The sequence below is a fragment of the Siniperca chuatsi genome, linkage group LG16, assembly GCF_020085105.1.
Source record: "Siniperca chuatsi isolate FFG_IHB_CAS linkage group LG16, ASM2008510v1, whole genome shotgun sequence".
Lineage (NCBI taxonomy): Eukaryota > Metazoa > Chordata > Actinopteri > Centrarchiformes > Sinipercidae > Siniperca > Siniperca chuatsi.
Window position 1 is genome coordinate 6,966,037 of NC_058057.1, and position 27,367 is coordinate 6,993,403.

Consider the following 27,367-nt stretch of genomic DNA (forward strand, 5'->3'; position numbering starts at 1 on the left):
TGACCCCAGTACAGTGTAACGTTACTGTGTAACCCTGGTTTCTATTTGTAAGTCTAAAAAAACACTTACGGCAATACACAGTTCATTCCGTCGGCTCTTCCACCTGTTGCATTTCCTGAAACTTCCCGCAGAGATCAGTCAAGCCATGCTAAAGGGATTTGCTGTGAGATTTAGTGAGATTCCAAGTTCCCCAGTTGCGCTCTGCTCTGCACACACTTGTGCAATTAATTTGAGAGGAAATTCAGCGCCACAGTGTGGATCCACATGGATTGCAGGTCTGTGCTTTTCCTTCAAAAGAGATTTGTTCTAAACATGTTAAGACAACATAACTAAAATATCCTCAGTTAATGCTAATTAAACTGAAACAACAGGGGTAAAACTGTGTGGCACTGTTTTACCCTCGGAAACTTTTAGAAACTTCAATAATCGGCAGTTTAATACAGAAAAAGACGCATTTACGCCATTTTACGACAGTCTTGATTGGTGTACGACAGAAGCCGTGTTTGGACGATAGACTCAACGTGGAGTTGTTTACTATTTCTGACAGCCCTCTCGGATGAATAAAGTGATAACGTTAATTCCTCAAACCAGCACCCACCTGTTGGAAATTAGACTGTGTGCCTAAAAGAAGAAATGGGGAAACCAAAGAAAAAGAGTGAGTGCGAGACAAAGTGTTTAAAATATCTGAAATGGCTTTCTAAACTGTCAAGCTGGCTGTAGCTTGTTGCTAATGCTAACTGCAAGTCTGCTTCCGTCTCTAATGACAACATGATGACACTGATACAACTGTAATACTGTTTTCTGCTTTTAAAAGTGTGTCGTTCCTATTTTGAAAACTCTGCATGCTAAAGCCTTAATGCATCCAATTATTGACAATGACTAACACTAGCTGTAGCTGGAACTTGTAAATACGGCTTCTTTCTTGAAGCGTCTGTGCATCTCTGTTGAAGTACTAGAAAAATAGTAATCTCACTGTATTGATTATTCCTATTTGTCAGGTGATCTCAGCCGAGCTGAGCTGATGATGATGACTATTGCTGATGTCATCAAGCAGCTGGTTGAAGCCCATGAAGACGGCAAAGACATCAATCTCAACAAGTAAGTCTACAGCCCCTTATAATCAGGTTATTTGGGTCCGAGAAAACGGTAATACGAGTCGTTTTCTTGTTTCTGCCACTTTGGATTTAATCAAATAAACAAACGGACACGGACAATAGGTCCGTTTTGATTGTTTGTTTTTTCGAAGAACGAACGAAAACGAAGAAACAGAAATACCATGGTTTTTCGTTTTACCAAAAACTGTCAAAAAACGCAAAACAACAAAACCAAATTCAAATAGCAGTCCAATTTTGGTTTTTGAAAATTCCTTTTTTCATTTTTCGTTTTGAAAAAATAAGAAAAGCAAGACACGTGACCCGGTAGTGAAAGTAAATATATCAAAATAAATGCCAAGAGGATAGTGGCCACTCTTTAAAATTATACAATCACATGAGGGAAAAGTTAGAAGAAACATAAATAAACCTGGAGCTGGGCATGATTTATGTTAATTCATAATATGATGTTTATTAATGCCATTGTAAGTATGTATATGCTATATATGTTGAATAAATTGTTCAGATTTGTATAGATTCTCTTCACTTGTCTATTATTAGTGACACACTGCAGTGGAGTGTATAGAGAGAAGAAAGATGTGAGACAGCTGCTTAGAATTACGAGAGTAGCTGTGCTATCCATCTTTCAGTCTTAGATCTCATACAGTCAACTACTAAAACAGTGTTCACACAGTAGCACAGTGGTTGATCATTCTTTAGATCAAATAGCCTAATTATGACATTTCTGATGTGAGTTTGTTGCCAGAGCTCCTATGAAGCTGGAGGGGTCGCTAGCTAGCCAGCCGGCCAGTCACGCTCAGAGACCCCGCTGTGAGCTGAAAAACTGATTGCCGTCTGTGGGGATGTGGGTTGCAGAGCTCCTTTACATACAAACGTTAAAAACAATACGATTGTATTGCCTGTAAGCTAGTCATGCCTGATTACACTACAACTGCAATCACTTTGGCCACAGTTGTGATAATTCAGGTTGCAAGAAACATTCAAGTTTCACAAAGACATATCTCTGCTATTACCACGCACGTAAAGTTAAGTCTATGTGCCCGTTATGAGAGTTTGATCCAGATAAAAGCAGCTGTACACGTATATAAACTGGGCGATACAGCTTTAAGGGGCTGCGCGCGCTCCCGCGGACAGCAATCAGTTTCTGATCACTTTTTGGCACTACACCCATCTCATACACAACAGGCTTTTATTTCCCTGTTGACGGATGGTTTGTTTAAATATCACAGTTTAAAAACAAAAGTTCACAACTCAGCAAGTCATCATTATCAATTACCTATTTCCTTAATTGTGCACGTTTCAAGGTTGTAATTTCAATAACCACCTCTCATTTGTCTTGGACCCCATCTTGCAAATTTCACAGCTGTTAGTTTGTGAAAAAGTCCATAGGAAATTCCTTAACATCATTATCAGTAACATATGGCCTTAAATAAGTCCTATTCAGGGTTTTAATTTCATTAGCTTGCTCATTTATTGACATAAAACCACCTCTCATCTCTCTTGGACATCCTCTCACCACTTTCACAGCTGTTAGTTTGTCAAAAAAGTGAGCGGCCCTAAGGAAATCCCTTACCACAGTTATCAGTGACTTATTACCTATTAAAATGGGAATATACCTTAATAGGCTTATACAAATACAATTACATGTATAACCTGCTGACTTCAGCACAGAAATAGGAAGCTTATTCAGGAAGAGTAGTGGTGTTTTTTCCCACAAGTTGACAAATTTTGTATCATCTATCAAATGCAAGACAGGTGCTCGTCCTTTAAGTGAATTGGGTGGTCTGCTAAGATGACAACATGTTATGAACTGGGACTCAAAAAACAAAAAATCTAAATACTATGGCCCCTGTTTAACATTGTACTTGTCTGGAGGAGAAATTAGAGACTTGGGAAACACACATTTACTGGAAGGTGGTCCCTTCATTTTGCCGTCAGCATGATATTAATGTAAACCATCTGCAATGGCTGTCAAAACAGCTGAACACTCAATGCGATTTTAAGAATACATGTCATTCTTGTTTCACAGAAGAGTTCTGTCTATATGAACATGCTCTCTCCTAAAGCTTGAAATCTTGAAATGCAAAGGCCGGCATCAGCTGTCTGTCAACTACTATTTTCGCTGTTGATAATTGGCTGATTGTGGAGATAGTTTTTTTTTTCTGGCAGTTTGTCAATACAGCTGTTAAATTAGCAACAGAATTGCTAATACAATTAAATAGAGCTGTGATTCCATTGTGCAGGTACTTCTTGTATTGCAATTGTATTGCATTTATACAAAGACTTTTGAAAAAAATGCATGTATGAATCAGTTGGTATAACAAAATATAGAATATTGGGATCAGCTTGTGAAACTGTAAATCTACCATTATTGTCATCTGCTTGGATTACAAATGACTACAAATATGCTGTCCTTCTACCATGTACACTAGATTGTGCTATTTTTTCTACCTATGATTCTTATCTGTTTTCAAAAGAGTAAAGACGAAGACTTCAGCTAAATATGGACTCGAAGCCCAGCCTCGATTGGTAGACATCATCGCTGCTGTTCCACCACAATACCGTCGCGCTCTGGTGCCCAAACTCAAGGCCAAACCCATCCGCACTGCCAGTGGGGTACGTAGCCCTCAAGTTCCTGTCTGTCATTCTGACCCGGGGTCAGCAGTTTAATGTTGTGCTCTGTAAGGCTGTAACCAAACAATTGAAATGTATTATGTGCCATTTAGCTTAGTAGTTTGAAGTAACGTTATACTAAAAAATGCAGTGACATGAAGAAACATCCCTGCAGTACATGTAGTGTGATTGGGTGATTTATCTTAACATTTCCTGAAAAGTTTGGATTTCAATTTCCTCATAGTTTGTCGGAGGAGTTGGTTGATTAACAAACATGCAGTATGACAGGATGAAAATGGATGTAGATCCAGTGATGGAGCTTAACGTTTAAAAACCAAAACAAAACAAGGTTCTCTTCATCTAGGCTGTTATGGAATGTTAAAAGTTGAATGTTTTATCAGATTTGGTTTTTGTTTTGCATGAATTACAAATGAAGACATAAACTATATCATACTGAAATAGACAGTGACTGTCGCGATTGCTTTTGGACAGATTATATTTAGGAAAGTATGAAAGTTGGAGCCACTAAAAGACACCGTATTACCTATTCATCACTAAGGAATAGAAGAATAGTTAAAATATGTAATGCTTCTGTCTCTGATGCAGATCGCAGTTGTGGCTGTGATGTGCAAACCACATCGGTGTCCACACATCAGCTTTACAGGCAACATCTGTGTGTGAGTGTTGCTTTGCTTTTGTTTGTTGACTTCATTTTGTTGCAGATAATTAGTTACATTTACTCAAGTTTTACTTGGATATTGTTAGCTGTAGATGTGAGCAGAATGTGATTATGTTCATGTATGTACTGTATGCACAGAAGTTCAAGTTAAAGACACAGCTGCAGTTAAACTGCAAGAGAGTACGATGGAAACCCTCAGAAGGGAATTCAGTTTTCATTGCTCATGTGTTACAGTTTTGTGTATTGTTGTATTGTTCTTGTGTTCAATGCAACTTGTACATCAAATTCTACTCTGACAGCTACTGTCCTGGTGGACCAGACTCAGACTTTGAATACTCCACGCAGTCTTACACCGGCTATGAGGTAAGGTAGTTTCATTCTGCCTCAGTATCTAAACAAGGCCACCATTCTGTTAGTTCACAGGTGCACATTACTCTGCTCAGTCATGTATTCTGGTCTGGATTTTCTCTGGGAAAAGATAGATTGTCTTTTGAAAAATGTGCTTACTTCTCTGTAAATTCACCCTGCTTACTGTGACATTATCCATCACTTTGATTTATTACTTACTGTTATTATAGTGGCTTTTGTTTTTGTGTAGTCTTGATTTTCTATTTGTAGCAGTGCAATTTCCCAAGTCAGATCAAAGTCTTTGTTTTGGGGTTTTTAATCATTTTTGTCCCTCTCTCTTTCTGATAGCCAACGTCCATGAGAGCAATCCGAGCACGTTATGACCCCTACCTTCAGACAAGACATCGGGTGGAGCAAGTCAGTGTAACCCTGCAGCGTATACAGCCATTTTAATTTTTTTTCTTCAATTTAGGCTTGGCTTGGTATTACCATTACACAAAAATCAGTAAAATTTAGTGGCTTAACACATCTGCCTCTGTTTAGTAGCTGTGGAATTTATCTTCTTTTACATAGTCACAAGATGTGCATGTTGCTAAAACTGCCATTTCCCTAAATTGGCTTCTGTGCAGTGAAAGTCTTTGCTTGCATACGTGTATAAATCATTGACTGTATAAGATGGACGACGCATCTCCACTTCCTGAATAAAGCCAAAATATCCTGGATGCGGGAGCTGCCATCTTGCGCTGGTGACGTCATTTGGAGCCAGAGTCTGTGCAGTAGTAATCAGGGTTTATGCCGCGGTATCGAGGTCCCGCCCCTACACCTGGCCAACTCAACTGTGAGCCAGCCTCAGCTGTCAATCATGACGTGAAACCCCCTTTTTATAGCACCAAATAACTAATTAAAACTTATCAGAAAAATGAACAGTGGAACACACATCAGCGTGATAAGAACTACCTAAAATGACAGAAACCATCTTTGGGGAAAAATGTATTTGACGTGTGCTTTGATTTTTTTAGTTTGGGTTATGTCCCATCCGCTAACATAGAGGGGGCGGGGTTTATGACCTATACTGCAGCCAGCCACTGGGGGGTGATCGAGATGTTTTTGCTTCCCTTATGGAGAGCTGTCATGTTGTCCATCTTTATATGCAGTCTGTGGTATGAATCATAACCATTGATGATATATTTAGTATACACTGATGAGTGTCATGGGTTTTACCCGCCTGCCAAGATTTGACCCCAATTATGCCATTATTTGAATTTATGGCCTCATTAGTCTAATGCAGCAGAGCAAAGCCATTCATTAAAGCCACAGTTTATGTAAAAATCTTTGCTGTCTGAATCTCAATTTGCTACAATTCTCATTTTTTTCATTGAGTTTTGGCTGTTGGAAGTCAGTTTTATGTGCAATTTCTGCTTAAAGTATAATTCTAATTTGCTTTGCAAAATATTATGATCAGTCATAATAGTGTTTAGTGCTCTTCACTGCACTTTACTGTACTCCCAATTACTGCCAATAAAATGTCTCAGTATTGCCAAATTACACTGTTGTACAAAACCTTGTGTGTTTTCCTGTGTGATGTGCAGCTGAAGCAGCTGGGTCACAGCGTGGACAAGGTGGAGTTCATCGTGATGGGCGGCACCTTCATGGCTCTCCCCGAGGAGTACAGAGACTACTTCATCAGGAATCTGCACGACGCCTTGTCAGGACACACCTCCAACAATGTAGCCGAGGCCGTCAGGTACTCAGTAACTCGAGGCTTCAGCCTGTGCCGTCCCCTATTTCTCGTGCCAATAACACATCACGCTACAGTCGCTTCTATGAAGTTGTTTTTTGAGGTACTTGTACTTTACTTGAGTCTTTGCTTTTCATGCCACTTTCTACTTCTACTCCACTACATTTCAGAGGGAAATACACTTTTTACTATTTACTACAATTATCTGGCAGATTTAGTTACTAGTTACTTTTTACAGATTAAGATTTTTGCATTCAAAACATACAAAGAGTTTATAAAATAAGATTCCTTTTTAGAAATTAAACTACCCAACAGTTGTCGATTAATGAATTAGCCAATTGACAGAACATTAATTGGCAAACATTTTGATAACATTTTGAAACTCATTTTTCATACAAAAACATTTAATGGTTCCAGATTCTCAAATGTGAGGATTTGCTGCTTTTCCTTTTAATTATTTAAATAATTAAAATGTATTTTTAAAAGGTTTGAATTTTGTACCATTGGTTGGACAAAACGAGCATTGTGCCTTTGGGCTCTGGGTAATTGTGACGGCATTTTCCGAATTTTTACAAACCAAACAATCAATCGATTTAATGGAGAAAATAATCAGCAGATTAATCTATGTTGAAAATAATCATTAGTTGCAGTACTATACAAAATTACAAATTAGCTCCACCTCAATCAACCACAACAGTAAAATCCATTTACATTAATGCACGAGTCATAATAAGCTAATGGTATAATAATAGTATGTATCATTCACAGGGGACATTTTTCTGCATCGAGTACTTTTACTTTCAGTACTTTAACTACATTTCCCTGATTATACGTACATACTTTTACTTAAGTAACATTCTCAATGCAGGACTTTTACTTGTAAAGTAGTAGAGTATTTTTACAGTGTGGTATTAGTATTTTTATTTAAGTAAAGGATCTGAATACTTCCTCCACCGCTGGTTATATGTTTATCAGTCCCTTCGTCTCAGTACTATTTACATTCCTCCTTGTTCCCTGAGAGCCCGGCTTCTATGAAGAGTTATTTTGGTGCTGGTGTTCTTGCTTTGATACAGGTACGAGACAGTTAAGGAGTTACAGTCACTATGATACAGTTCTGGTGCAACATTACTGGCAATTTTGACAGTATTTTGATATGTTTATATTCATCTTTATCTTCTGAATAAAAGCTTATCCCCATTCAGTATTTGTGTGTCTTGCACATTGCAACTGCGAGGTACCATAGCTGAGAATATTTAACACTAATCTCCACCAGAGGGAGCTATTCTACCATTTGAGGCATTTCCCCTACATTCATTCACTTAGCTTTCCTCTACTGCTGGATATTTTGTTCCCACTGCCAATTCTATGTGACAGTATACATTTACTTACATCAACTTAAAATAAAAAATATGGTTCAAGGTGAAGTATAAGGCCCATTTTGTAAGGCAGTGTGACTGTTCTTTTAGTTTATACATATACATGTATATAAAAACTGTTGTCAGTTCATTTTCTGTCTTTCAGCTAATCCATCCAGCCCTACTAAATTCATGTCTCGTCCTCTAATTTTTTCAAAAATATTTGACATTTTTTACACATAAATAAAAAAACAGTGACTATAATTAAGAACTCGACATTACATCTCTTTCGTCCCTGTACTCACCCTTCCAAACCATTCCCAGTGCGGAAAAACAGTTTTTCTGTGTGTATTGTGCAACATGGGAAGTATTGTACCGTATTTATATGCGCATTTACACCACAATGTTTTTACATTCACTTCACGTCACCCCTCTTTCCATTAAACTTACCACAACTAAACACCAAACATCCTGTAGGAAGCAAAGATATGATGATTATCTCCACAGATTAAGCTGTTGAATGAACCCATTCAGAATTCAGGAAGAAAATAAGTGAGGCCACTCTCAGTAAGTCCTCTTTAGTTACTTCCATCGATTTCTCACTTACTGAGTCAGACCAGCTTGAATGAAATTGGCCGCGCGTCTGCTCGGTATGGATGAATAGCAACTTTTCAGATGACTTGGGGAAGATTCAAAGTCAAAGTAGAAATACCCATTTGTTGAAGAGTTGAAGACGTCATACAGACAATTTGACCAAATAATGGCTTTTTCAAAGGACTGAGGCTGTTTGTTTGTCAGCAAGGTCTATTTAATTCCCTAAAGTCCGATAAGACCCAAGAGGCCAGTTTGCGTGTGTGTGTGTGTGTCTTCTCCCGTATGTGCATGTGTTCGTCACTGTGTGCGTGAGTATGTTTGTATGTGAGTTTGCCAGAATTTGCCCTGCTATCGGCATTCTTCGTTAAGATGCTATGATTGAGGTAATTGGGGTGGCTGCTGCTCAGTTTGTGAAGGAGGAGGCACATGGTTTGGCTGGGAAAAGCCCTTATCTCATCTCAGCCTCTGTGTGTGTGTGTGTGTGTGTGTGTGTGTGTGTGTGTGACTCGGAGAAAGCGTGCGTGCATGATGCTCACGTCTCACCATGCTCACCAAGCTCCTGATCTGATCACAGCCGCAAGATACCTCGAGATAATCGCCTGAGATAATAGACTTTTTATTGATTCATCTCATACAATCTGATCATCCTCTCTGGAGCATAAACTCCTGTAATTGGTGTAAATCAGCCAGCAGACTGTAAAAGATGGACATTTATTGCCAGCAGATACAGAATCAGAAGGAATATTAGCTGGCATGAGGGGAGCTAATGGTCATTGGAGCAGCTGGAGTGGAGAAAATGACAGCTGGCTGGTGTGCCGGGATGAGACGTGTCTGTTCGCTCGCTTCTGTTGTTTTTGCGACTTCGATCAGTGACTCAGATAAGTTTAGAAGTAGCAGTGGAGTCAGATTCAGGCTAGATGAAGTTCAGAAAATATCTGTCTTGAGATTAGGTATCGTACTGCGTCACCTATAGTCACTTTCTACATCTGGCTGCTTCGTTTAGTGTTTTATGGCTTCTTCAATCAGCAGACCTGCTGCTGTGTGGACACACAATAGTTTTCCAAGAGCCTTGGTCACATGGGATGCAGTTACAACTAGTATGGTGATCAGTTGCAAATAATATTTTACTGAAAAGTAAGTAATTAGGGAATTGAGAAGGGAGGGCATTATAAAAAGATAGACAGTGAAGAGGTGGAGATATATAAAATGGAAAATGGGGTTGAAAGTGGACATTACTACTAAGTGAAAAGTCATCACCCCCTTGAGGTCGACCAGCACAAATTAGGTGATTACTTAAAACCTTCATTAACCCTTTTTTTGCCCACTTGAGGGCAGCACGACAAGCTGTAAACACAACACTGACATATTATCACCTTATGAAGTTAATATGGTGAACATGTGAGCAAACAGTTGCCTATTTACACATCCAGTATACACTGAGAAACATTATAATTCATTGGGAGTCGTGTTTGTGTCCACCTGAAGAATTTAAATCCAACATTCACTCTCCTTTTAGCTCTAAGTTTACCAGCTAGTCGCTATCATTGTCTGCTGTTTGGTGCTGGTATACAGTAGGTTTTTCAAAGCTTTCTGCTGAAAACAGCTTCCTGCTGCTGCTGGAAATGAGGTCGATGAGACCGGTGAGAATGAACCAAAACAAAAAGTTCCGGGTCCAAAAGCTAAAAGACACTAAAAGGCTCTGTAGAGCTGAGGGGAACTCGAGTCGAGTGACAATTATCTGTGGATTCACCACTACAACGGACTCCTTTCGCATTACAGACTGTAATATGTTCTATTGTTATTGCAAAAATATTGATTATAGCCACTTTCAAAATCTACATCCCCTTATAGGAGACTTAGAAATGACTGAATTATAATTATAAGTGTTTAACTTGCTTTTCACACAAAATAAACACACATTAATTTCTCATTTAACATTTTTTGCATTACAAACATTTTTTTTTTTGTTGCTATCATCTGTTTCCTTTATTGCATTAGTGTGTCCTTAATGTGAGGTTAGTGTTAACTGTCTGGATAATGAGCCATGCAAACTCACAGCATCTAAATTGATGTTGCTAAATGATCCCAGCATATAGAGCACTCCAAAATAGTAAGACTAAATAGTCAAATTCAAAAATTGTTATTATATCAAAGCAAGAATGATATTATAAGACATAAATGTATTATGAGCAGAACCGAAATGACTGAGACAGTTTCCTCCTTCAGGTACTCTGAGCGCAGTAACACCAAGTGTGTAGGAATCACCATCGAGACGCGGCCTGACTACTGCCTGAAGCGACACCTCAGTGACATGTTGGGCTATGGCTGCACCCGGCTGGAGATAGGAGTCCAGAGTGTGTATGAAGACGTGGCCCGCGACACCAACAGGTCAGTAGGTCAGGGGGGAATGAGCGGACGGATGTAGATAAGAAAGCAGATCTGACGGTGTGTGATGGATAGATTAGTGTTTACCTTCAGGCTTCGTAACTTAACTGTATTTTTGCACATGCGTGTTTCTTCCAGAGGCCACACGGTGCGAGCTGTATGCGAGTCTTTCCACCTTTCAAAGGACGCCGGCTTCAAAGTAGTCGCCCACATGATGCCAGATCTGCCTAACGTGGGCATGGAGAGGGATGTGGAGCAGTTTATTGTAAGCATTCACAAATGTGATTTGTTGTTATTTTTTTAACATTTTAGATTATTTATACAGAATTATACCTTGAGCTGATCATCTCTTGGAAAAGACCACACAGCTGCCAACAGTGATAGCTTAGTTAGTAATAAACTGTTGTTGCAATAGTGGGTTAGGGGAAGGGCCGCACAAGGGATCCAAGTGATATCATGATTGTGATCTTGTAATCCTAGGTAGAAATAATTATTACATACCATATGTGACCCCACAGCAGTAGCATTATGCTCCTAAATAGAAGACAAAATAACATTATTCTGACAATATGTTGCATTAGGTTAAGCTGTAATGCTGACCAAAGTTCCAGAGGAATTTGGTTCTGGTGGATTTAGGGCTGGATGACATTGCATAGAATTTATATCACAGTATAATGTAATTATTGGATGGTAACGACAAATATCAGGATACATCATTTTTCTCCTCATACTTTCAACAAAATGTGATTTATTTATTTATCTTTTAACTATGCAGTACAAGACTCTGGGATAGTAATTATTAATTACCTTGAGTAAACGTTACCAGTTATCAGTTCACTGTTAATACACTTTACAGTGGTTGTAGAGTTTGATTCATGGTGGAAGTTAACTGACACGCATAGTTTAGACAAGGCGTACATGCAGTTTTCTACAGCCAGCCACGATATGGTAGAGATGGAATCAAAATAATAGAACATTGTTTAAGTTGTTTGCCAATTTCCCAGATTTTTTTTGCAGTGTAGCGATTTGTAAAATGCCCATCAAAGGCACATTTCTAAACGTCATTTTGATTACGTACAGTTGTATGATCAAATTTATCATTCTTTTAATTTACATTGGAGGCATAATTTTATGTCCTTGTGTTGATGTTCTCATTTACCTTTTTATAGATACATGTGATGGATTAATGATGTGGGCGCTATGAATAGCCACAGCCTTGCATAATGGCAGTTGCTCTTTTATAGTTGGAGAAACTTCCTGATGTGGCACAATAGGCAAAATGTCACTTTTTCTTTGCTGTATTTTTTTTTTTTTTTCATTTACAGGACTAAAGAGTGAGGAAACTGACAGAGGTATTGATATGCCAAGTTGTTTGGGAGGATGTCTTCATCTATTTATGGTTAACTGCAGGAGTGTAAATAAGGCTTGTGCACGTACATTACAATGATTGAGAGTTATTAAACAGAACCACGGCTTTATAAATCAAGTGGAAAATAAATAATGGGTATGCATATTCCTGTCTTTATGCATACAGAGTTTTAGTCGGGAATGTTAAGCATCTGGCCCCGGGTGAAATGTTTGTGGCTTTGTGTTACATACCATCTATTCTGGGTTTTAAACATTGCCTTCAGGCTTACATCAGTTTGGATGGAGATCATGTATTAATTGATGTGCAGTTATAGTCTGTGTAAGGTCCTTAAACCAATGGCTTTATCATAAAGCCATGGTCAGTGACTCAGGCCACAATGTCTGCATTGTAGTTTTTCTTTTTATATCACAGAGAGCGATTCAATTCAGTTACATTTTATTTATATAGCGCCAATTCAGAACAGAAGTTATCTCATTGCACTTTTCCTATAGAGCAGGTCTAGACTGTACCCAACAAATCCCACCATGAGCAAGCATTTGGCGACAGCGGCAAGGAAAAAACTTCCTTTTTAACAGGCAGAAACCTTGGACAGAACCAGACTCAATGGTGGTGGGGGTGCGGGGTGTCAGAGCACATTCTTTAATTTTTTCTTTTTAAATGATTTTTGGCATTTTTTTGTGCCTTTCTTGGATACTTTAATAGTGTAGATACAAACAGGAAAGATGGGGGACAGAGAGAGAAAAGGGTATGCATCATGCAACAAAGGTCCTCGGCATTAGGGATGTTACATGGTATGTGGCTTAACCACTAACAGGGTTTTTCCTGGCTCAAAATGAGGCGGGGGTGGTACCATCCTGATCGTGTACACACACATGCATGTGTACCGTGCCTTCAACTGGCTCAAGCAACCACTTCTGATACAGACATGAATAGTGATAGTGTTCTCAATCATATATTACAATCGTGAGTGCAGAAAATAGCCTCTCCACGTCTGCAGTCTGGACAGAGGCTGTGAGGGCGATTGCAGCTGCAAGGCTCAGGGGGGGATACAGCTCAGAGGATTCTGGATATGCAAGCCATAGAAGCACCTTCTCCAGGGATTTGGTCTGAAGTAGAGCAAAGTGGGGACAAAGATAAAATTATTCTTTAAAACCTATAGACTGTGGTGGTGGTGCAGTTATCGTAACTGATGTATAGTACCTTCAGATCAGGACTTCTCACCCTCAGTCTGTAGGAGTCCCACTCAGACACCAGGTCAGACTCCCTCAGTCTTGGGAACTGCTCTGCCAGTGTCCTCATCTCAGCATCCCCATACTCTGCAGCGTTCGTAAGAAACTGCCTGGGAGAGAACACACTGAAGACAGGCAAACTGCTCGCGCGGGGAATCGGCTCTCAATCAAATGTTCTCAGTCGTGCAGTCAGAAATGGCTCGATCACCTGCAGAAGATTTGAACAAATTTCAATAAAACAGTTCTTGAGTCCACATTAACTACTCAAATACATTCATTGTTCCAACAGTCCTGGCATATTTGATGAGGTATGGTATTCCCCTCTGCCCCGTGGTTCAGGCCAGGGAATGAGTTCTAGAGTCTCTTTCCAACTCCAGTTTTTCTCCTGAAAATAAGTCAAAATGATCACTATGACAATCTCATCAAATACCTTAACTAAAGATAAAAGCAAAAGAGACAACTCACCAATAATTACTGAGGCTCCATCACTGGCGAAGGAGGCCAGCTTGTTGATTGGTAGCGTCTTGTCATCTCTGATGACTCTCAGTATGGTGTCATGCAAAGTCGCAGCATCCCCAGCAGACACGTTAACCCAGATGCAGCACTTTGGTTTTTACTACAGTGCTTCCCACTTTGTCAGGTCCCAAAAAACTATATTAAAAAAAAATCTATATTCAGTCTAAGTAATGTTAATCAGAATATATACATACATTTTATTTAACTGTAGAAAGTCATCTCACCTCACAATAAGACCCAGTTGCTTGGTGACAGAGATGTCAGTGGTTTCATCAAGCATTAATCCACTCATTTTGACAACTCTGCCACCAGCTGGTCATCCAAAATCTGGCTGATGATCTCTACCATTTCATCAATGATTGTGCAGCGTGGGGGCACAATGCTTTTGGCATAGGTAACATGTCCTGTTCTCCTCATTAGCCAGGTAAATTTGTTCCACCATTGCAGGTCAAAACCGCTGGCTCTATGTTTTTGAGAAAATCTGGGAAGGTGAATAAAAAGTGACATTAAAATCACGTAAATGTCAGCTTTGCGTTGATACGCTCCTAATGACTTGGCAACTGAATACCTTCGCCTCTCGGGGAAAAAAACAGACACTCTTTGGAGTAAATCCGTTGAGGAAAATTGCAGCTCTTTTGTTCCTCTTTGGCAGTCTTGGCAGCGCCTTTCCCGGTGTACTGTGTTGATTATGATAGGTAGATTACGAAGCAACTCTTGTTAGAAAATAGTGTTTTCCACTGAGACACCCGTCAGAGTTTTGTCAAGAGCTGGAGGTGGCACGAAATTTGACGGAGGCCGCCGCCTCATAATTCTCTATGCAGGAAAAACCCTGCTAGATCACCAGGATGCCCATCAAAGCACGTGTTCTTAAACAATCCTCATATTCACAGACATGTTTGGTTTTCAGCTGATCTAGGAGGTTAGTTGGATTGGAAACAACTGTCAATCACTGCATAGTCTGTATTCCGCTCAAGGTTGGCATGCAAATGTGCATTTGTTTTAGCATAAAAGGATAAATATATATCCTCACTGCAGTGAGTTGAGCTGGAACTCATGGTCCATTTTATATGACACAATAATGAATATTCTACTAAAGTAATACTAAAGAAAAACAAAATGAGTAAAAACTCCAGATTAACAATAATACTAGTAATGCTATGCACTAAGTCGATCATTAAGTTTATTGTTTGTGACATTAGCAATCATGTCTTCTTCTTTTGCTTGGCATCAGGGTGCGTCATCACTACTTATCTCACAGTGGTATAGTAACAAGAAGGTCCTACATGTAGCGTCTTAAAATAGAAACGGGGAAAGCTGTGACAGTCGACTCACAGTCCCTACTGTGATGTGATTCAAAAGAAAATCCTGTCAGATGTCTCTCAACAGCAGGCTCACTTTACAACTCTGATTGGAAACACAGCTATAATATGAATGTGCAGAATCAGACAGTGCTCCTTCCCAACATGCCTGACTGTAGGATGTAAATGAAGGCTCAGTTTGAGGCTGTGCACAATATCAGCTCATTTGGTTTGTTCTTACATTGATAAAACAGAAATCAAGTGATTAAAAACAGAATGAAGGAAAAGAAATGATATGACTAATTGTTGCAAGTGAGACTCTGACGCACCCCCGTGACTCTTATCAAAATATGTCACTCATTGTCTCAGAACGAGCAATAGTAACAATTTCTCTCTCCTTTTCCTGGTAATTCAACTGTTTTTTATTGCAGTTTCTGATTACTGGCAGTGTGGTGATTTACAGGGTTTTGCATTACAATGGAGGTGTCTACAGAGATGAAAAACTTCAAAACCTTGATTTTTCCTTTGTAATGAGCTACAAATGAGAAACAAGAAAAGACAACAAAACAGAGATGGAACATTCAGATGTAAAGTGGAAGCAGTTTTGTTCTGTTCAGAGGGGCTGACTGAAACGTAAGAGTATGTCTACACTAAGCCGGCTATATTTAAAAGTTTATTTTTTCCTCTCCATTGTGGTCCTCTGTTCGCACGGAGGAGGTCGGGCACTGAAGAGCAGTAAAGTTAAAAGATTAGTGTGACATTTTCGGAGTTAAGTTAAAAACAATGGTAAGAGTCTACAGTCATGCTAGCAGTTCTGTGAGGCGTAGGCACAGCAGTGAGGCTTGTGCACAGCGTGCTAACATGCTGATGTTTAACAGGTATACTGTTTACCATGGTCACCATCTTAGTGTCATCATGCTCAAGTACAGCTGAGGATGATGGGAATGTCATTAGGTTTGCAGGTATTTGGTCATAAACCAAAGTGTTGGACCAATAAAAAAAATTCTAGATGAAAAGTTAAGGGATCATCAAGGTCATCCTGAGGGGATCATCCTTGTTTAGTTGACTGACAACAGAAACAGAAAAATATGCATTTCTCTTTATTAAAACTAGCAGAACTACTAGTGGATTTTTTTAAAGCCGATACCAATGTCAATATTTGAGAGTTTAAAAACATCTGATATTATTATCAGTGGATAGACTCTCTTCCTACATGTCCTGAACCACGTCTTCGGCATTTCTATACTGTCATTTCTTTACTTTACATTTACTATTATTTACTTAATTTACTTTACATTTCTCTACTTATCGGCCGACATATATGCTGATGCTGATGTATCTACGATAAGCTAACATTGGCTGATATATCAGTTGGGCTGTAATTAAAACACATTATACTGTGGGTGATCTCGGAGAGCAGGAAAGGACAGAATGGAAGTTTAATGAACTGAAACCAAAATGTCTGCTCCACTGCTGATCAGATGCCAGCTGTGATGCACAGTTTTGTTGTTTTCACAGAAAGAGGACAGCAACAGCGTACAAGAGATTTAACCCTTGTCTTATTGATTTTCCTGGCAGGAGTTATTTAGAGTTGTGTGAAGGCGAAGCACCATTTCAGTTTTTTAGAGGTTATTTTTGTGTGTTGTACTGAGGAAGGCATTCAGGACACCTCCAATCTTCTGAGCATCAACAGCTCTGAGTGCTTCGTCTTCACAGAAAAAGATTTAAGTTGTGGAAGAGTCTGTGTCTTCCTGCAGATTTGTTACATTACCTCTGTGTGTGTGTGTGTGTGTGTGTGTGTGTGTGTGTGTGTGTGTGTGTGTGTGTGTGTGTGTGTGTGTGTGTGTGTGTGTGTGTTGATGGTAATATGGAGGGCGGCAGCAGGTCGGCACAGTGAGAGGAAGCAGATTAAATGTGTATTTGGCCCTCAGAGTCTCTTTCTTTGATTTCCTGTAACACTTCCTCTGTCACTTGTCCTCTCCCTACACTTAATTTCTTCCTTTGTCGCTGCTGTCTCCCCCCCTCAGTGTGCAGTCTCAATATTTTCCTTTCTACTGACTCCTTGTTTGTCTCTTTCCCCTCATGCTTTTCTCTCCTCTCCATTATCTTTCACTTTATCTTTTTGTTGTCTTTCCTCTCCAGTCGTAACTTTTCTTCTGTTCTGTCACAATCTCTCTTCTTCCCATCTCTCCTGTCACTTCATCTATCTCCTCTCTCTCGCCTCTGTCCTTTTTGAATCACATCGTCTCCCTCTCTGCCTTTCTCCCCCTCTTATCACACTGACACTTTCAGATTATACAATTTGTGTGTGGCTCCCCTTTGCTCCCCCTCATCATATCTAATCTTCCATGTCACACTTCGTTCTGGTGAGTGGGGGAAAATATGCAGGTTCCTAAACATCTTCACTCCAGGATCTAAACTAAGCATCTCAGGATTTTTCCTGGGATCTATAAAATTCACTGCTACACTTTGAACACAGGGTGCATCTAAAAAGGAAGACAGGAAGTGGAAGTAGTGGAAAAATAAGTGTTTTTCATTTGGACCTCAGAATCATGGGACATATTTATATTCTTAACAAGTTAGTGTACGCCTTAGTCCAGGATGCCTCCATTTGGCCTCAATTAAAGGCACCCTGTGGAGTTTTGACCTTTTGACAGGTGTAACTTGCATTTTTTGCAAAAATGAAATCTGTACATTAAGTTAAAAGTCTTGTTAGTGTCTTTTAGCTCATTGTTTTGATTTTAAAGCCCACAACTTTATTGTCGTTTTCAGCCGCAGCCGGGAGCTGTCTGTATCTGTAATAAACCCACTCTCTGTTACCTGTCCAGCACCAAATGGCAGACAGACAAAGTTAGAGACTACCTGATTAACGTAATGGAGCATTTAGCAGCAAAAGAGCCAGATATTTCTCTCAGGAGTTGGTAGAGACCAAAAACAGAGCTAAAAGGAACGTGAATATTGGACTTAAATTCATCAGGTGACCAGAAACATGACTCCAAATGAATGCTAATGTTGCTCTGTGTCTGCTCGATGTGTAAATAAGCAACTGTTTGCTAACAAAAGATGCTATAATCACATAAAAATCTACACATAGGGGCTTAAATAAAACAATTTAGTTGAACGGATGAAAAATCTGGATGAAAGAAAATATTTGTTGTGATAATTTTAGCCATAATTGTGCAGCCCGTCCTACAAGACTCCAGCTGCCCTGTGACCCTTAAAAGGATTAAACAGGGAAATATAATGAATGGACGGCATGAAGGAAAATTCCAGCTCATAGATTCTGTTTGTCTGGCAGTATCCAATTTTATTAGAATGGGAAGCAAATGATGCAAATAGCAGCTGAGGTTTCAGTGGAGGGATGTTTACTTAAATATAACACAACTTCCATGAAAAGTGGTGATGATAATTCCATTCGGGCCGTCTCAGTAGAGAGCTCTTCACTACTGGTCGCCAGCTTAAGGAAGCAGGGATTTCTTAATTTTCCTTCCTGTTTGCATTAATGACATTCATTCAAACATGCCATTATCTGTTGCTTGTATGTGTTGTCCTGATCAGCCTGGATGACTGCAGTAGGCAGAGAGCAGCAGCAAGACAACATTGCATCCTCCTTGCGTCTATTATGGCTGTCCTGATAATGAAATTCGATTACAACTTCCTCCCAGCCCGAGATCCTCTCTCACTTATCTCTCGTGTACAGATGCTCCATGCCCCTGGGGAGGCATCCTTAACAGGGTTCCACTCCTAAGTGATCCAAAATGGTAGCAGGTGCAACATCTCCCAAAATAGTGTCATGTCTCGTTTTTTTTTTTTTTTTTTTTTTTTTTTTTTTTTTTTTTTTGGTATCGAAGCATTGTTATTTGTCAGATTGGCTCCCCCTCCTCCTTTTTATGTTTAGTGCAGGGCCATGAGGGACATGTCCTCGTGTGATTATGAGCTGTGACGAGAGAGAGATTATGAGATACTGATAATGCGGCCTATTTTGGAGAATGTGCCTCGATTCCAGATCTTCACGGTTCTGATCATGACAGTCAGTACAGAGGGGAGGAGAATGACTGGAAATCACACTGATTCCCTTCACTGCACTAAACCAGACACACAGTTGTGCTGCCTCTTATGTGCTATGTGCTTTATATGTGATATGTGCTTTATACAAGCTCAATTGATGTCTACTTTTACGTTTTTTTCCCCACCTTTTTCTCAATTTAAAGCTATGTATCTATCTTGTTAGCATGACAGTCAAATTTAACATTGCAGATATATGGTGTACAATAAATTTCAGTCCATAAAGTGTGGTAAAACAGACAATGTCAAATAAATTGTCATTGTTCGTCATGTTGAAATACACGTGTGTTAAATTCATTTCAGATTGTGTCAGAAATTCCATTTCAGAAGACTGAGAAACAAAGTGTAACGGTGGCTGTGACTCTGTGAGTCGGTGGATTTTTGTTCAGCCTTAACATTTCCAGACCAAGCATGGATGCCGAGAAATGCTGTCTGAAATACGCTTGAATGCCGTCACATGCCGTCTATGTGTTTCTTGCAGGAGTTTTTTGAGAATCCAGCATTCAGGCCCGATGGTTTGAAGCTGTACCCGACGCTGGTGATCCGAGGTACGGGTCTGTATGAGCTGTGGAAGACGGGCCGATACAAGAGCTACACACCCAGTGCCCTGGTGGACCTGGTGGCCCGAATCCTGGCGCTCGTGCCGCCCTGGACACGAGTGTACCGGGTGCAGAGGTGAGACAATGAATGGGCCTGATGGTGATGGTTGGACACACAGGTGACTGTAGATTAAAGACTGTAGAGGAACTCCACACTAGACACACTATTTCTTTTGCACTGTACACATAATCACATAGATTCTTGTTGGCATATGATGTTAATTGTATTGTACATGAATGAGATTCATTCCTCTTCAGTAGCAGTAGTTAGCTGAAAAATATTTCTCAGTGGTGATTCTGACGCATTGTTTTTGTCTGATGTGAGTTTCTTGCTCTTCTGCCTCTGTTTGGGAAAGCCCCAGAAACTGATGGTTGTTCTCCAATTTTCTTTATTTGACTTTCTCTACAATTTAAATGTAAAAATACCTCTTACCCTCCCTTACCCTTCCCCCCCCAGTATAGATAAAATACATCAGTTACCAGACACGTAACGATACTGACCGAATTTTGTACTTAATTGATCTGGGGCCACATTCACAAAGGATCATATCTTACCATTAGGAGTCATCCTAAATGGCAATATAAAGTTCCTAGCTAAGAGTTTCCTCTTAAGAGTTATTCACAAAGCTGCTGAGAGACACTTTTCATAAGGAACAAAGAGAACTCCTAAGCTAAGAGAAGGGATGGATGACTGTTTCATCAGTGAACCTTATCACTATGTCCACAGTGATTTGTGTTTGACTGGTCTGTCAGTGAATGTGAAATATAATATTCATCAATACGGAACAAATTAAATTAAAGATGGGTGGATGGATTGATAGACAGATTTCATAAAACATGAAACAAAGTTAAATATTGACTTGTTATTGTATCTGGCATCAAATACCATCAGCATGTGATTTTTTTGGGGTGAATTGGGGTCTGAAGAGCATGATTAATAATTCTGTCAGACTGCTGAGGCTGAGATCATCATCGCTGCTAACTGTATTTTACCAGTGTCCAAGTAGCATAGAATTGTGCCAAACTGTCATCTCCGGTGTTATTGTATTGTTTTGATTTGTTAGTGAGCCGACTGAATCCTTATTAAATGGCCATGGTCTTAAATATATGGATTTAAAGTTCATTATTATTCTATTTTTACAAAACACATTACCTGGAGCAGCTGCCAGACTGTGAGTAGGTCTCAGTGACTTAGGAGTGCTCTGGACTGCCTCTAACTTCTCTCAGACTTGGTAGCTACTTTTTAAAATACGTTGTGAATTACTCTTAGGCCAAAAACATCCAACAAGGTTAGGACTGACACGTCCCTTATTTTGAGTTTCTCCTAACTCCACCAGTTAGAGCTACTTTTAGCCTTAAGATGTTTGTGAATACGGCCCCAGGTATAGATTTAGTTTTATGTGGTTGCATCTGTAATATATCATTCTAAAACTATTCTTCCATCATTTTATGCATCATCTGTCTTTTCACTGCTTCCTGCTCTTGTACCGCCTATCAGGGACATCCCCATGCCGCTGGTGAGCTCCGGAGTGGAGCACGGCAACCTGAGAGAGTTGGCACTGGCCAGGATGAAGGACATGGGCACTGAGGTGAGACTCAAAGGCCTCTCGCATTAGACTAAAAGACCGCGTGTCAGCTTATTTTGAGTGAAGAAGCTAATAAGACTTTTCAGCTGGGATGCAATCCAGAGAGGTACCTGAAACTCTGGTGGTGGCGGCTGCCAACAGACAAATGCTGACTGACATTGCTATGATAGAGTAAGATGACAGATTAAAAACCCCGCCAAGTACAGTTTAGAACTGTTGAAGCATAGAATTGGAGCACCCTCCCTTCCACACCCCCCACATTTATTGAATTTATGTTGGAAAGTAGAACGTTCATCCATCCTGAAAACACCAGGCCAGGGTGCACCTAATAGGCTCTCCAGCACAAAACATGAGGCAGAAGACCCCTTACCAACTTCCATCAAAAAAGACTCAGGATAAACAGACTCATCCACACTGTTCATCAGAAAACACCTATGGGGTAAAGAGCCTCCTCCCAAGAAAGGCATTTATCGACCGTCAGGCTGAAATCACACCACAAAAATCAGTAGCAACTGCTTTTTTCCCACCACCACCACTAGTAAAACTGCTCTTTGAAAGTACAATAGATTATCATTATTGTTATTATTATTTAACTTTAGCAATGATAAATAATCAATAACTTCAGCCAACAAACCACTATCATCTACTCTAAACACAATAAGCATAGCATGTAAAGTGTGTGTGTGTAAGTATGTGTGTATGTTAGTGTATGTGCGTGAGTGTGTGTGTGGGACAATAGAGAGGTGGAGAGTGAGGAAGATGACAGATGGCGGGCAGGCTGCGAAACTCAAACAAAGGGCGACAGCCAAAACGGACGACACGCTCTATTATGTGTATGTATGTATGTATATGTCCTCAAGATGGTGTGAAGCGTAGCTAGTTATGCTACCATGCTATCGGGGTTGTTTGAGATGTGTGTGTGTAGGTGTGTATACCTACGTGTAAACGCATGTGGGTTAATGAAGAGGAGAGAGAAAGAAAAGCTCAAATGCCGTGGTAAGACATAATAGCTGTCCCTTTATCACACAGGCAGCAAACTTTCATTCAACAGCTTTGTTACTGGACTTTGGTCTGATAAAGCACAGTTATTAGCTTCTGTTACTTTCAATAATGCAAAGCACAATTCACAACAAATGAAGCTTCGATGAAATAACACACAGATATAAACTATCTCTGCCCAAACACAAACCTCTTACTTGAGATCGCTCTTAGATAGCAATTCAATGCGTCAGTCCGTTTGTGCTATGCTCGGATGCTGACGTGGCCGGGCACCGTTCGTTAACGGCTTCAACGGCAAAGCTGTTCCTTCGGGCGGCAGCGAAGGAGAACAACAGTCGACTTTTAGTGGGTCGAGAGCGGGGCTCAGTGGTTATCCTCCTCTCCGTGAAGAAAACCGTAAACCTGAATCTTCCTTCTGCAGGTAAGAGATTGTTACGTGGAATATAACAATCTCTGTCCAAAAGTGTGTTAAGCAAACACAAAACGCAAAGTCTGTTGCTTGTCCAGCAAGTTGAGACTTCACCTAGGGAGTTTAAAGTTCACATGATGCGTCCCCAGAAGCAACCGAAGTTATAGTGGCAAGACGGCGAGCGACCGGTGCGCTCGGCCTTTATATGGATGATGATGTCATGACCGGAGCGCCGGAATTTCCTGCGCTCCTGTGGTGGCTCGTCCAGTAGAAATCCAGGGTTTTGATTCAGCTTAAATCTCGTGCCCAGGTGTGAATTCACAGCTCAAGGAGATTTTTCTATGAGTTCAGGCTTTTTGTTTCCCATGCGGGCCTCTGTTCTTTGTTCTCCACATGTGGTGAGGCCCAACAACAGTAAAGTTGGTTACCTTGCTGAGGAGTTGGCGGTGTGCAGCCTGTCACCTAGAGATCTTCATCTACCAGCTCACTGTGGCTGCTCCTGACTGTTCATTACTCCCTGACCGATTTAAAACAGATCTACTGTAAAAAAAAAAATAAATAAATAAATAAAATTTTTAAAAAAATGTAAACATAAAAAATGACCATTGTCTTGTTTTTTAGATTCATTTTTGATGAACGATCACTGTCAGTGCTAACCTCAGTGGCAATCACATTGTGTTTCCTGTGACTGCTTCACAATAAAAGCCACTGTGTGTTTTACCAGTTGAATGCTTTTAATGTGAAGCAGCGGCAGAAGGAAATGTGGATTAGCATTAGCAGTAATTTAATACAGCTCTGACACGGCTGTAGCAGCGCGAACAGTGAGGCTGATAGTAATTATATCTCATTCATAACAGTAACGCTGGATTGCCAAAGTGTCCTTGGGCAAGACACTGAACCCCAAATTGTTCCTGAGGGCTGTGCCTTCAGTGTGAGTGTGTGTGAATTAGTTAGTTTCTTTAGACTGATGAGCAGTTGGAACCTGCCATCAGTGTGTGAATGGGGTGAATGTGATATGTAGTGTGACGCGCTTTGAGTGGTCGGAAGTCTAGAAAGGCGCTATACAAGTACAGTCCATTTACCATGTTTTATATTTCACAGCCTTTTTGTGTGGAATTTCAAATTGATGTAAACATCAACATCAGATTCTTCAGGACGTCCCAAGATTTTGAGTTTCTTAACTGGTCTGACCCATTTGAATGTTTCTCTGTGTGCAGTGTCGAGACGTGAGAACCCGAGAAGTGGGCATTCAGGAGATCCACCACAAAGTCAGACCTTACCAGGTAATGGACAGCATCCTGGAGATAAAGTCCATTTACTTTTGTAAAGTCCAAGACTAAAGGACGAAATGTTTCTAGTTACCAAATGGCGTGTGTTTTTTGTACAACCACTAACAAAGATGAGTGTGTGTTCAGGTGGAGCTGGTGCGGAGGGACTACGTGGCTAATGGCGGCTGGGAGACCTTCCTCTCCTACGAGGATCCGGAGCAGGACATCCTGATTGGCCTGCTGCGTCTGCGTCGCTGCTCCCCACAGTCCTTCCGTCCGGAGCTGAAAGGAGGCGTGTCCATCGTCCGCGAGCTGCACGTTTACGGCAGCGTAGTCCCCGTCAGCAGCCGAGACCCCAGCAAGTTCCAGCATCAGGTGGCTATACTTTCACACACAGATTCTACATATAAAGTACATACCCAGACACTTTGATTTCTTTACCAGCTGTGAATCTGATTGTTTTTCTCTGACACTGTAAGACATTGCTCCTGGCCTGTATTTTCTGTGATCCACATGAGACTAGAAAAGACTAAGACTGAGATTGACCACAAAATAAGGCATAAGTAGCTCAAAAGTGTTTTGAAAAATGACTTGATTTTACAAAGTAACTTTCTTTATTTGCTTCTTTCTCTCCTTCTTGTAGGGTTTTGGTATGATGCTGATGGAGGAGGCAGAGAGAATTGCCAGAGATGAACATGGCTCTAGCAAATTGGCTGTTATCTCAGGTGAGAAACAAAACAGCTCAGGAGAGCATCATTTATCCTCTCCTTAGACGTCCAAATACGAATACCTATTTAAGTCATAGCATGTCTTTAATATGTCAGAAGACAAACTGTAATGTCATGTGTGCAGTTGTCATCAGGACGTACACATACTGCAAGTTAGAACATTTAAATTACACAGTACAGGATGATTTAGGATATGGATTTGTGAATTGATAATTGGAAGTGTTAATAAAGTTTGCACCTCTTTAAGATAATTAAGTCATTCAAGCGTTTCACCAACTTGATAAACAATATTTGAGGTTATATTTTCAACAATGTCAATATTTCTACGTCATGTTCTGAAGTCACTTGAGCCTGATACTAGATTTTTGAGGCCGATAACAATATGTGTATTTGAGAGCACCATATATTGGCCATTATTGTATTTTTAACATAATTTTAATCTTCAAGTGTGTAGTGGTAGTTCCTGGCTGCACGGACCGTGTGGGCGTCTCCAAGCTCACCTGCTTTTTTGGTTCATGTAGGTGCAGCAGCACAAAATGCAAAAGGGCTGGGCGAAAGTGAAATATAAATACACTTGACTGCTCTCATCACTCTGAAACAGCTGAGCCAATCGCAGTAATGCATGACAACTAAAGTTCAACGAATCGAGAGCGCTTCTCCAGGAAATCATATTGTTGTCTGGATGGTGCTGGGGGTTGTGATGTGAACACACAGCACCGCAAATCTGCAGCCAGAGGCAGAGAGTGTGGTTTTTATTTCAAAAGTTAATTAGTACAATGATGATAGAAGCAAATTATAAAAAAAAAAAAATGGTGAAGCTGTTGATATGATTGACAATTTCCCCATCTTATCTAACCAATATAATGCTATTTCAATCATAATTCTACTGTATCTTACATTGTAAATGGTCAAATCACATCATATGTTATGTAATACAGTAACATTTACACGGTAATGCATTTAAAAAAAATACTTGCACTGGTCATTGTGCCGCCACAAAAATAGGGCCATTTTTGATAAGGATCCCTTAAATTTGGTTATTAAAGAACTGTGACCAATATATGTAGTGAGTGGGATATTTACAGTTGAAAAATAAACTTGTCAGTGCTCTCTGGTGAATATACTATTTAATGATGACTGTTTCTAAATGACTCAAACATGTCAAACTATTTCTTGCGACTTAGCTGAAATATACAGTACACTAATACAGATATATCTGTAATAAGCTAAAATTGGCTGTTTAATATCAGTCATGCCAAAGTATCGGTCAGGCTCTAGTTACTTTGTGCTCACAAGTGAAAAGAAGTCACCACAAGGATCAATAACATATAATGTAAAGCAGCAGTGTTAGTTTTCCCACCAGTGTCTGTTTGATTTCTGTGGTTCTCCTATACTGAGCACCTTGTTGTCTTCTCTGGTGTGTTTTGCAGGTGTAGGAACAAGGAACTACTACAGAAAGATGGGCTATGAGTTGGAGGGACCGTATATGGTAAAGGACCTGTATGGACCTGGAATGGATTGAACCTGGACAATGTTTTCATCTGATCAGTGGATACAGACGCACATACACATAAAAATAATTTTATTTATCAAGACAATATTCTCGGGACATGGTAGCTGCAGTATGTTTAGCGAAACTTGTTCTGTTTTCTTAGCATCAGAGGAGATAATGGTTGGCACTTTTTCCCAGGCAGTGCTTTTTATCTGGTGCACACCAGGCAAAGCTGTTGCATCTCCTCCACTTTATTTAGATAAGGAGACGGTGTGAGAGGGTGTAAGGAAGCTCTCAAGTTTGGGATTTGGGATGAAGCCAGAGCATCTTGTGGAGAAGGTCTTGAGTTCACTTTGAGATGCAAACATTCTTTACTGCTACAATAAAAGAATGTTGTTGTTTTTTAAAAAAGGTAAAATTTTAGTCTGCTCCCCTAAATAATTTGTGTGTGTTCGTCTAGGATGAGAAACCTGTTTAGCATCATGGTTTGAGTTAATCATGTTTATGTTGCAATTAAATAGAAAACCCATTATGAGTCAAGCGTTCATTAATGGTTGGCAGTGGATGAATGAACAGTGGGAAGTGTCCTCGCTGGGCAGCCGTTGTGTAATTGCACAATTTTGATTTATATGGCAGGAAATTGAATATTAGTGTTACATAAATTGCTTTTTAAAGCCCTACAGTTAATCCTATTTCTTGTTTTTCTGTCATGCATTCTTGGGCTTCATGTATTCTAGTAAATTCCAGATGTTGAACACATCACTTGACCATTTTTTCTCAAGGAATAAAGTATATTTCCGTCACTGTTTGTGTCCTGCTTTGTGAGAAAGATTCTTGATGTTGCGATCTTGATTCTTGATTCTTGATCTTTGCGAGTCATTTCAATAATTAAACCTAAATGACAGAATAGACAAAAAGGTTTTAGCCTCCAAAGAAAGGTCACATCATAAGAGTGGCTCCAATAATGTATTCCCCAATGTCAAGG

General features: G+C 40.0%; 2 protein-coding genes across 10 annotated transcripts in view; one reads left to right on the forward strand and one right to left on the reverse strand.

The window, feature by feature from the left end:
* LOC122863663 (kinesin-like protein KIF13B) overlaps window positions 1–211 on the reverse strand; it is a 43,996-nt gene extending 43,785 nt beyond the window's left edge. For 7 of the 8 annotated variants that reach the window (XM_044170356.1, XM_044170354.1, XM_044170352.1 and 4 more), the window contains exon 1: window positions 70–211. Coding sequence is in view for 1 of the 8 variants with exons in the window: in XM_044170358.1 (XP_044026293.1) it covers window positions 70–86 (17 nt within the window). In the remaining 7 variants the exon portion in view is untranslated. The remainder of the gene's footprint in view (window positions 1–69) is intronic. The other variant, XM_044170358.1, reaches the window with a different exon arrangement.
* Window positions 146–27,185, forward strand: elp3 (elongator acetyltransferase complex subunit 3). 2 transcript variants are annotated; one of them, XM_044170359.1, is made up of 15 exons: window positions 146–275; window positions 999–1,098; window positions 3,590–3,728; window positions 4,332–4,402; window positions 4,704–4,767; window positions 5,101–5,169; window positions 6,342–6,496; window positions 10,666–10,827; window positions 10,963–11,089; window positions 19,783–19,976; window positions 21,399–21,489; window positions 24,112–24,177; window positions 24,310–24,537; window positions 24,806–24,887; window positions 26,321–27,185. In XM_044170359.1, the coding sequence occupies exons 1-15, from the start codon at window positions 146–148 to the stop codon at window positions 26,410–26,412; spliced, it is 1,770 nt and encodes a 589-aa protein (XP_044026294.1). In that variant the 3' UTR covers window positions 26,413–27,185. The 2 variants fall into 2 exon arrangements, with proteins under 2 accessions (XP_044026294.1, XP_044026295.1); XM_044170360.1 differs by lacking the exon at window positions 146–275 and adding an exon at window positions 336–655.
* The last annotated feature ends 182 nt before the right edge of the window (window positions 27,186–27,367 follow it).

Excerpts from the sequence above, each read along its gene's own strand:
- elp3 (XM_044170359.1), top strand. The coding sequence starts at position 146 with ATGCTAAAGGGATTTGCTGTGAGATTTAGTGAGATTCCAAGTTCCCCA. Across the intron at positions 4,403-4,703 it reads TTTACAGGCAACATCTGTGT|CTACTGTCCTGGTGGACCAG; the intron begins GTGAGTGTTGCT and ends CTACTCTGACAG. Across the intron at positions 24,538-24,805 it reads CCAGCAAGTTCCAGCATCAG|GGTTTTGGTATGATGCTGAT; the intron begins GTGGCTATACTT and ends TCCTTCTTGTAG.